Here is an 11750-nt window from a genome sequence, read left to right on the forward strand (position 1 = left end):
AAAGAGTTATGTGGTACTTGATAAAATTCGTATCTTATGCTAAGAAGAATATAGAGGTAGTTAAAAAAAAAAAAAAAGAAGAATATAGAGGTAGAGTAAGACATTACAAATGTTAGCTTCACAAGAGGTGGGCAATGTCAATAATACAATCCCACATTGACTTCACAAGAAATTGCGGAATGGTATAAACTTTTGTAATGGAATTAACTTAGTTTAACGTTTTTAAATGTATCATCGTAATAACAAAAATGCCCGATCAAGATTTCCAAGTGAATACGTCAGTAAATCCCATGTCACAAAGCTTACTAGATAGCTGGACCATTCAATTCAGGCAACTCATAAGCCAGGTCTAACCATATACTTTTGCAGGCTTTAAAAAAATCACCCAAATATCTCCAAGCCCACAAACAGATCTTTATCCAATTCTCCATCTACAAACCTTAAACACATTTTAAAACCTGGGTCTGGTCTGGTCTTCCTTAGCAGAAATTGATGATGATATGTAACCATATTGCTGAGTTCTTGAAAATGGCACTAGGTAAACCAATCTGTGATTCCAAGAATGAAGCTATATATTACAGTTACAAGCCATGGCCTCATCATCATCTCAGACTTGAAGAGGATGATATGAACATGACAAACAAAAAGTGTCTTGAAAATCCTCATACAGTTCAGAAATGGAAAAATATTACACAGCAAGTTCATCAGAATGTGCAGGTGGAGAACATTACAAGACATTATTATTCTGACCATATATATGTTTGGACAATTAATAAGGAAAAGAATAGGAAAAACCAGACAAGATTCTGCAAAGCTGCTGTGCTACTGATCCACCATTTTTGCATCATGCTAATCCAGTCATCCACCAAAGTGCTATTTCTCTTTACTGTGCACTAAGTCAGATGCTCACTCTTGTCACAAAATCTCTGCTTACAGATGAGAATGGAACAACAAACCCGAGAGTTAATTAGGGTCTGCTATAAACAAAGGCGGGTTCGTTGTTCTTCCCTTTCCTCGCCCGTTATGGTTGAGGAGTGGGTGGCTCGTTCCGCTAAGCATCTCTTGTAAGGCAGGAAGCCTTTCATCCTCTTGCCCGAGCTGGTTCGTAGTTTGAAGTTAGTTGTTGTCTCGGTTGTTCTGAAGGCGGGGAGTTCGTTCCCGATCTTTTCTGAGGACTGCTGCTCCTCACTCTCAATTTCGGTTTCTGAGTTTTTGCCAATGCGTTTCTCTAGAATATTTACTGATCCACTGTCTGAAGCGGTGGAAGATGCTTCCTTACGGTTTTCTAACTTTTCTTTATCTTCCGTCTCTTTGTTGTCAAAAACCGGGCGGGCTTTAACTGGAATGGGATCGTGCACCTGAACACGAGGGAAAGATGCAGTTGCATACGGCAAAGCCCATGGTAGGGAAGGAGCGAGAATGCTTTCCACAGTATTGGAATATTCAATCTGTGTTGGCGGGTAGTAAAGAGAGGTGGATGCTCCTAGAGGCAAGTTACTCGTTGTGCATTCGGGACTGCCCAACAAAATTTTCATCCGGGCAAAGGTCCAAGGCAATGATTGTGTTGCTACCTCGTCGTTTGCTTCTGTTGGCAGTGCCTTAGAGGTCCCGGAAGTCGGGGATGATGGTCTATGAGAATCGGTCACTAAAACCGTCTTCCCAAAGAGCTTCAGACTGTAGGTGGATGATGCCTCGGTTGAACAGTCATTGACGAATCCATTTTCTTGCGGGAACAATTCTAGCCTCTGCAATCAAACAACGCAATTAGGCATAAGATGAGATTACTCAGAGAGCATCGCCATTCAAAGACAAAAGAGAAATGGCTAAAGTACCGCAAATGGTTGCTCATCTGGACTGGGATTAGCACTCGGTTGGACAGGCAAAGAAGGTCTGTTCTCTTCTTGCAACAAATTGCATTGCTCGGAAGGTACAAACCCGGAAGAGCTGTCACCGAGAGCTGATGAAACAGGAGGCGGGCTACCATTTAGCGTCGAGTCTGCTGTGCCTTCGCCTTCAGAACCAAGTGCAGATAACACTGACGTAGGAGATTGGTTTTCTTGGTTTTCTTTCTCTACGAGAGATACATTAGAGGGTACAGAACTCGTTAGCTTCTCTTGGGCTGGGGCTCCACCCGCAATTACCAATTTGCGAGGATAAGGGTGCATTGGTTTTCTTTTTGGACGAGGAGGAGGTATTTCAATAGGCTTAACAGAATTAACATCAGTACCATTCAACTCACGAACAACCTGACCAATACAAAAGCACTAGTATTAACATAATATTCACAGACGTGGATTGCACACCTTGGAGTCATAAAAACACGACTTACTTCAACAGGCGGCATATATATATATAGATAATATGGGAGAGAACGGGAAATGATTTTATTAGTTGTAAACCTTTGAGAAAAACTTCTGAGCATGACTTCTAATCTGAACTGCTGTTTTTGTGCCCACATGCTCTGGACACAACAGTAAATCCTTTCAGTTCAACGGAGATCAGCATACGTGACCAGAAAAGAGCAGCACAAGTACCGAGAGTTTACCTTCTATACGCCTCCACGCTCTACCATACAGTTTCAAGGCTTCAAGGAATTTGTTATGCTCTTCCTCGGTCCATCTTTCCCTTTGCTTCGTGATGGTGTACGGTTTTCTTGCCTATTTACACGCAAAACAGATAGTTGAGAAACTGCCGTATTGGCATAACATCTCTCCACATTAAAGCAGTCCCTAAAAAAAAAACATATACCTTCGGAGCATGTTCATCTGCAGGGGTGAGCTGTTGGACGCTCCTAGCAGCCGAAACTCCCATATCAGTCGGGATGCTTGTCCCTCCATTTTGATCCTACATTGCGCATAGCCAAAGCCATTAAAGTCAGTGAGCAACAGATTCCTCTATCAAAAATAGCAAAGATCTTGAACATCACTACCCAAATAGCCAGAAAAAGGCAGAAATACATTCGTTTTGCATCTCAAGTCTCAAGTTAATGCATTTTTCACGCTTAATTCCTAAAACATGAACTGTAAATCTGCAATTATTCAGCTACCACCTAGTGTTAAGTCACTTAAGAAATGTTCCAACTTGGTTTGAGCCAAACAGCTATGAACAACCCAGATTGATTTGTTGTCCTTTGCAAGCTAGGGTTACAAGGCTACTACTCCTTGTAATCTTTTGCCAGCTAAGGTTGCCAACTTCGACCAGGTAGGTGTTGCGGGCTTTCCGTAAATCAAAGAAATGTTATAACAAAAACCACACACATAGTATGTGGGGAAAGATCATACAAAAGTTGGGATCAAAACTCTGACCATGTTTTTTCACCATTTCCAGGAGGGAGCAATGGCATAAACATTTTTTTTTTTACTTTTTATTTTTTTTCCTGAACAAGTTAAAGTTTTTTAATGCATTTATTACCAAATCAGGCAACATTCAATCCTAGATTTCCAAATCCAGTAAGAAACTATGAAAAGAAAGTCACTGTAAGCAGGGAAACTTTCATGATGGACTAAAAAGGGTAATTAAACTACATTTGTGACAACATTAGACAACTCCTAATCCATTATCTAACCCCAAATTCAGTATTAATCATAAAACAGAAAACAGAAAACAGAAAAAACAGTATCTTACCGGCACAGTCATTCCCGTCGACACCATCAATTCCCCGACGACGGCGACAGCTGAAGTTTCCGAGAACAGACAGAAAAATACTTTCTTCACACTTTTATTGGGATGAATATAGTCCCAAATAAAAAAACATTCTTTTTTTTTTCACAAATCAGCCAACTCTGATCCCTAGAAACCTCTTCCGGCTCCGAATATCCGAGAAATCTCAAAGATCAAAATTATCAAACGGTTCAATTACCCTAAACAGAACTGAAATCCCTGTTCACACATAATCCCAGACTAGATTTCCTCATTAAGGAAAAGGGATAAGCTCATACACTGCTCGATTCAACTTAAAACCAAACAAAAACGGGAGAAAAATCGGAAACTGGCGCCGATATAAACCACAGAAATTTATAGATAATTTCAGAACAAAATAAGGGAATTTCACGAACACACAAATTTCCCAGAAACGTACGGAGATTTAACAAAAGGGCACGGTGAAAATCAGCAGAACAACTGAAAAAAATAAGGTGTTTCAGTGACCGGAAAAGCTCGAAGCTCCGATCTTAATCACCGGGAAGAGAAGACAACGACCTTTTCCCCAGAAAATTGGGAGGAGAGATTAAACTCTTTTCTCAGAAGTGAAGCAGAGATTAAACTCTTTTTTCTCAGAGGAGAAGATGAAGGAGTAGAGAGAGGAAAAAAAAAATTATTTAGGTAGGAGAGAGATGGCGGAAGGGAGAAGAAGAAGAAGGGAGAAGGCGCCACGTCATCGGGGTCAAACCCCACTTAAATAAAAATTACGGGGTCGTTTCGTAATTCCAATAGAACTGTCGAGAAATCCATGGGATCTTGTGGCTCAGGTTCAAAGCTAAAACCTCACACGTGGCCTATTCATGTCAGGCAGCGACACCACCGCTTCTTTTTCCCCTTTTTTTTTTTCAATTTTTTAAAAACTTATTTTCTTAAACCTCACTCGCGCGTACTGAACCGAACAGTATACTTCCCGATGTTGAGCTCCACGTGGCGAACAGTTTGTGGATGGTCGCCTGTTTCGCCCAAAGTGGGGCCCGCCCGGACATGCTGTACCACTACACTTTATTGAAAATTTGTTTGTGAGATAGCAACTACATTCCACCGCTAATTCGGTAAGCACTCTTAATCCCTATTTATTTTTATTAATTTTTTAAATAAAAATCTCTAAAAATCTTATTCCCAAACCCTACCTAATAGTGTACCAAGTACCAACACTATAATAATATCACCTCCTTAACTATCTAACTTAGATTTTTCTTTTTAATTATTTAACAAGATATTATTAAATATATTTCCTTAGAAATAAATTATTAACGAGTTTTATTGTTACAAGTAAAGCGAAAAAATAATAGCGATCATTAGAGAAATTAAATGTATTTGGCAAAACAAAGGCGACTTTTCTATACTTGCACAATTGTGACAGTTCAAGTGTAACACATTTACTAGGTATTGTCTGAATTGAAGTACGTTTGTTAAATGATTTTTTTTTTTAAAGAGAGGCGGGGTAGAAGCTGGTATGGACCTTTCTATTTAATACCTTAACTCTAGACAACCTAGAGATAAATCATAAATGCTCGACAAAAAAACATTGACAATAATTAAACTTATGACTTTTAGACATATGAATCATGCATGTTGGATATGGTTTTTTGGCAGGGGCAGTACCTCCTCCCCCACCCCATCCCTTAGTGCCCCCCCTTTTTTTTTTTTTGAAAACTCCCTTAGTGCCCCTTGTGTGTGTATAGAGTAAATATTTAGATATAAATAAGTTATATAGAAAAACTTATTAATAGATGAGTTAGCATAAATAGTTAAGTACGTTTAAAATGATGTATAGGTCAAAAGGTCAAATCTATTTTGCATAATTTTGAGTATTTTATTTTTACCGCTACGTGAAAAAATTTATGCATCTGGCCCTGTTTTTGGGTATGAACCATTCTATTTAATATATAAATTATAATGTGTCTATACTCATGTAATAACCTTCAAACTTTGCGTAATAACCTGCAAACCACAACATAAAAGTATGAACAATAATTGAACTCATAACATTATTTTGAGCATTAATGACTTTATTACAATATTGTATCTGTCGAACTTATGATCTCCAATTTGAGAGGGTCATTTCATACCATTAGACAACAAAGTCATAAAAATTATATTTTATTCACTTGACTACACTTATGATTCAAAATTATATTATTAGTGAAATATAAAATAATGATATCATAATTATCTATGATACACCCTAAAAAAAATGTCCAAAATAACGGCGGTAAGATATTTTCTAGAAACGAGTAAACATTCAAAGCGGAATAGTGAAGTCAATAATGAGAAATCGCATTCAAAAAAATCAAAAGTGGTGGTGGTGGGATTTTATTGATAGCCAAACAGAGCAAAGATTGTTGGCCTTATCCAGCGAGGATGAAATTCCCACCACACCCTCCTCGCCCTTCTAAATGCAATCCAACTCCACACAAATAGACCCAACATAAATATCCACTCAATCAATTATCATCAACAATTATCTTATTTTCCCCTAAATTACACACACAAAAAATGTAATGCGCCATTTTATCTCTAAAAAATACCACTTTGATAATTTAATTTCATTGCCATTATATATAACTTTAGTTTTTACACATAACACATGAAAGATAAATTGTATTTTCTTAACTGGTAGTTTTGATTCGATTTTTTTTTTAATATAATTTTTAGCAAGATCCTTAATAAAAGAATAAAAGGTATTCCTTTGGTGATGATACAAAAGCTAAAATTGATCTATGCATCACTACCGCATCTAATGCTTCTAATGCTAGACGCCATAATTCATCTAAGCATGACAGTGGTGGTATTCATATCCATGTTGATGTTGCAGTTTTCCCGGAGAAGGAGGAGGGTTTTATTTATGTGATAGTTCATGACGATAATAGAAAATTTCTCAGGACTAGAAATTGCTCAGTCAGGTGTTTGCATGACCCTATTTTAGCTGAGGCTATAACTATTAAAGTGGCTCTATTTTGGGTGGAGAGTTGTGGTTGGTATAAATTGGTTATTTATTCAGATTGTCAGCTTGTCTGTGCAACATTGGGAACCTCTGAACCGAATTATTCTTATCTAGGTTGTGTTCTCCGTGATTGTCTAAGTCTTAAACGACGTTTTATTGATGTGTCGTTTCAATTTATTCCTAGATCAACAAATACGTTGGCTCACGCTTTAGCTAGAGCAACAGCGTCTTAGTCTGATTCGAGTACTTGGTTTTCTACATATTCTGTTTGTATTCAGCATTTGACTATTCGTGATTAATGCAATTTCGTTTTGATTTATAAAAAAAAAATTGATGACGATTATATTAACTATAAATGGCTAAAATTATATCACGGGACTACAAATATCATTTTCCTAATTATCTTATTTTGTGTGACTCCAAGAAAATCTAAAATATCTATAGCCTCTAAAAAATATGAAGAGGACAGAGAGAGAGAGAGGGGAGTGGATTGCGCAGAGAAAAGCGTGGTACGTTTTTTTGTGGGGTTGAGAAAACTGATGAGCTGTCTTTTTTTTTTTTAATATTTATTTTTCTTCTTTTATCGTTTTGTTTATTGAGGTTATCTGTTTTTGCTAGCCATTAATTCTCAGCTCTCTTTTTTGCACTTTTGGCCACGTCACTCATTCCTGCCGCCCTTCGTTTATCCCCATGCCACGTAAGTACTTATTGTATTAACAATTTCTCTTGTCACTTCCGAACGGATTAATTAATTAACTCATTCATTAAACATATTTTTTTTTTGTTTTGAAAACATTAATTAATTTTAATTAATTAGTCAAAGTAACTTCTTGTTCAATGTGACCACTGTAATTCTTTTTTTCCAAAAAATTAAATTCGAGAGGATATAAATCATAATAACTCACTTAAATACAGAGGTTAGCATTTGTTTATTGTGCACAAGGAGCTCTCTTACTTTAAAAGGTTGCTCTCACGTTGTCATTGGTGACTCGATTCCTAGTCTTTTTTTCAAATTTTGCCCATGTGACCAATTGAGCTGCCATGCGAACTTTGTAGCTCCCTTTTTATGTTACTTTATTACTACTTCCACTGATACTCGAACTCATGACTTCTTATTTTGAAAAGCCATTTCGTATCACTGAGATCACAACGTCATCAACTTATATAAATATATATATAAATATATATATATATATATATATATATATATATATTCTTTGTTTATTTTCCTTTTAAAAAATTAGTTTGGTATATAGGGTGGATAAGTGTGAAAGTGTTGGATTTTGTTGGTATAATTCAATATTAGTATTTTGTTTTGGGTGGACAAGAGTGGTTCTGGGACCACCATATGCGGGTGGGGCCCAGGAGGGAAGGAAAACAAACAAAAAAGAAATAATAAAAGTAGGAAAAAACAATGGCCACAAGTTTAATAACGTTGTTGGGTGTGGAGGAGGTACAAGGGGGAGTAGTTGTTGTAGGCGGAAAGAGGGGGCAAAGGATCCAAGGAGTACTGATTTCCTTCACGCATTAAAACATTCGGAGTCATACTCCATCACCCGTGAAAGGAAAGGAAGACGAAGTCGAATTTAACTCGCTGGTTTAAGTATACTATAATTGAACTAAAAAATTATTAATGTTTGAAATTCAACCGCGACAATATGAGAATTATATCTTTTATTTAAAGTGGGTAAATCTTTTATTCATTCCGGTATTTAATCTTATCTATTGAACCATTAAAGTCCTGGCATTTATATACTCCTAAATGTATCATCGGATCCAGCTGTAGGCCCCTTGGGTTGGAGACATTTTGGGGGAAGAAGGAAAGAAATTGAACTCTCTTTCTCATAATTATTCAGCTGTCAAGTTGAGTGCATCAAATGCGATTGAATGTTTTCTTCTTCTTTTTTTTTTTTTTTTTTTTTTTAGCAAAGAACTTAATTGATATCATTAATGAGATCATTACAAATGAAATAACAAGAGTGAGAAAATCGCCCCATACAAACTGGTCCAGAAATAGACTCTTGTACTAATAAATAGATTATCTTATTCGCAGTTTACTTAATACAAAAGAGACATCACATCAATATGCTTTAACCACAAGGAGATTAGTCGGATGAACTCGAACCAATAAATAACAGATAAAGACTTGAAACACCAAAAAAATTTACCAAAAAAAAAAAAAGAAGCTTTTAGCCGGAGACAATGGCTGCCCCTTCATGGCTAAAAATGTTATAGCAGATAACAAATGTGCAACTTTATAGTTGGTAGCGAATGCGCAACTTTATTTCATTATATCGTCACATTTTCGAGATGTAATGGGCTGGACTTTGACTTTTTATGCTTTTGGCTAACAATTCTCTAACCGCATGATGTTGGACTTGGTCATTTATCGATCTCTGTCTAACAAATATTATTTTCTTCGTCTCCAATTTAGTGATGGAGAAAAGTCTTTCGTCTCGGGCACGAAAAGGAATGGGAGGTGTAGTTTATTTTTAATATTTAAATTTATAATAAAGGTTAATCATAATGTTAATGATTACTCTAAAGAATATGTTATTTTTATATAGTTATATGAATTTAACTTGTTCGATTAGTTAATTGTATTTTTTCTGAATTGAATGACCAATTATATTTTTTGTGTACGTAGTTCAATAGATATAACCGTTATTCATACGGAGTATTTTATATGCTATATGCTTAACAAATACGGAGTACTAGTGAATTAATATTATTTTTTGCTACTTGATTATATTACGATTATAATTTTACTTTCGACTATCCATTATTATTGTTATTGTTATTATTATTATTATTATTATTATTATTATTATTATTATTAAATTGAATAAATTTTGTTTGGAGTATCCAAAATGTATTAACTTTCACCAAACTTTATCGCAAAAGCTTAGTTCTTTTTTATATGTGTGAAATCTTTACTTAAGGTTTAGCATACAAAATTTAAAATAGTTTAATATACTTTTTTTAGCCGAATTAATATGCTGATTGGATGATTTGTAATCGATAATTCCTTTTTTCTGCTATATTGCAAATTTTTCAACTCTATCGAATGATATAACACTATTTTCTTTAATCTTGTTGATTATTTTCTGTAAGGAAGGTTTAAGTTTTTATCCATGTCTTCCATTTTTATCTAAAATATATAGACCCTATTTGATAACATAGTTAATTTATCAGTCAATTTTGATTTATTTAACTACTATTAATTATTTGACTTGGTTAAACAATCAATATAAGTGTTTGATTAATTAGCTTTATGTAACTGCTTATTTGTTTTAAAACACTTATATTCATAAAGTCGTTTTGCATGTAATCAACTATCAGTTAATTTATCAAACATCTTTATACAATTTACTAATGATATTAACTAGTCAACCCCACTAACCTAATTAATTAACAACTATCATTTAACATCTATTTACCAAACATCCCATATAGTCTAAACTTATGCAATTGTACTTGTTGATTTCCCTATACCAATTTTTTTAAAGGAGTTTATATTACGTTTGTAGCGATGTGATTGGTTTAATTTAATAGAACTTACTTTCAATTTATTTAAGTTATGTTTGATATAGTTTATTTTAAATGTTATAATTTATTTTAAACTCCAAATAAGTCATAAGTTACGTTTGGTAAAACATGAATAATTTAAAATAATATTTTGTTTTGGAACACTAAACATTGTTCTAGAATAAATTAATGGCAACTATCTTTTAAACTTTCAATTTTAAGTTAGTTACGTGGAATGGAGTTTTATTATAGAAATTATTGGTATTGGTTTTTTACTGTGTTTAAACATGGGGTGTGAAAAGCCTACTGCTTTTCTAAAAAGTAAATTCCATTAAAGAATGTGAAAGGACAATAAATAAATTATATTTCTTTAAAATAAACATATACTCTCTCGTGATAGAACCTACCAGCTAGATCTACCAACCACAAAATTTTGTGTATTTTGTTTTGTCTTATGATATATCCAACATTTCACCTGAACGATTGAAAGCTTCAACACGAATCTAAATCTCCTTTTTTTTTTTTTTTCTGTTTGTCTTTTTATGTCTTAATATGTCTATCCTCAATAATAATATTTGTTAGTACTTAATATAAAAAATTATAGAAAAAAATGTCAAATGCACTGTTAAATTAATATCTTATGTGTAATTATATCGCTAAACTTAAGATATGTGTAATTAAATTATTCGGAAAGTAAAATATGTATAATTAAGATATTTTTTATTATGTAAGTAATGTGATTGGATTATATTGGAAAAATCATAAAATATCTCAATTGCACTTTTTTTTTTAAATATATGTTGATGGTTAAATTGCACACATACAATGGAATTATCAATTGTTAAATCAAACTCTTACCACTCTACTAAAAGTTATAGTAAGAATAAGGAATTAAAGTTGCGATTTTGCTATTTGTTTTTATTTATTCTCAAAATGCAAAACCGCAACTTTAATTCCTTATTCTTGTGTATCATTTAGCGTCACACTTTAATATCAGGATGCTAAACTTAACCCTTCATACCCTTGCCCAATAATATTTACAAATTTTATAATTATATTTGATTACATATATATTACTTTTTAAAAAATAGTGTTTTTGAGGAGATAACATAAGTGTTCAGTTTGGGGCTTTTGTTATAAAATTGGAATAGATAATAATCTTACAAAAGAGTTATGTGCAATTTATCATGATCTTGTATTAAAAACTAAACACTAACTATGATTTTGATTTATATTCATAATGTGTAAGTCCATGAACTAAACACACCCTTAATAAACCTGTAGTATGTATCGTACTGGTTCCGATAGTTTTTACTTAGAACTTAGAAGCTGCTTATAGGATGCGTTTGGAAAAACGAAGGTGGTTACATTATATGTCTTATTTCAATGGACATTTTGAGCAAATTAGTAGGCCTCTACTATTGGGCTAAATGTTTCTCCATCTAGGTTATAAACCAGAACGAGCCCAAATGTGTTTTATCAATTGAACCGAAGCCCAAACAGAATTTCCATTGTAAATGTTTAATACTTTAATTATCAATTAAAAAAAAAAAAAAAAAAAAAAAAAAAAAAAAAA

General features: G+C 33.9%; 1 protein-coding gene across 1 annotated transcript; it reads right to left on the reverse strand.

Moving 5' to 3' along the window:
* Positions 1-529: 529 nt before the first annotated feature.
* On the reverse strand, positions 530-4313 carry LOC115999191 (protein REVEILLE 1-like). The gene is made up of 6 exons (XM_031238991.1): positions 3625-4313; positions 2749-2844; positions 2546-2657; positions 2400-2461; positions 1833-2246; positions 530-1745 (listed from the first exon to the last, which is right to left on the reverse strand). Exons 1-6 carry the CDS (start codon positions 3649-3651, stop codon positions 978-980), a joined length of 1479 nt encoding a protein of 492 aa, XP_031094851.1. The 5' UTR covers positions 3652-4313; the 3' UTR covers positions 530-977.
* Between the last annotated feature and the right edge of the window lie 7437 nt (positions 4314-11750).

The sequence above is a fragment of the Ipomoea triloba genome, chromosome 12 (genome assembly GCF_003576645.1).
Source record: "Ipomoea triloba cultivar NCNSP0323 chromosome 12, ASM357664v1".
Taxonomy (NCBI): domain Eukaryota; kingdom Viridiplantae; phylum Streptophyta; class Magnoliopsida; order Solanales; family Convolvulaceae; genus Ipomoea; species Ipomoea triloba.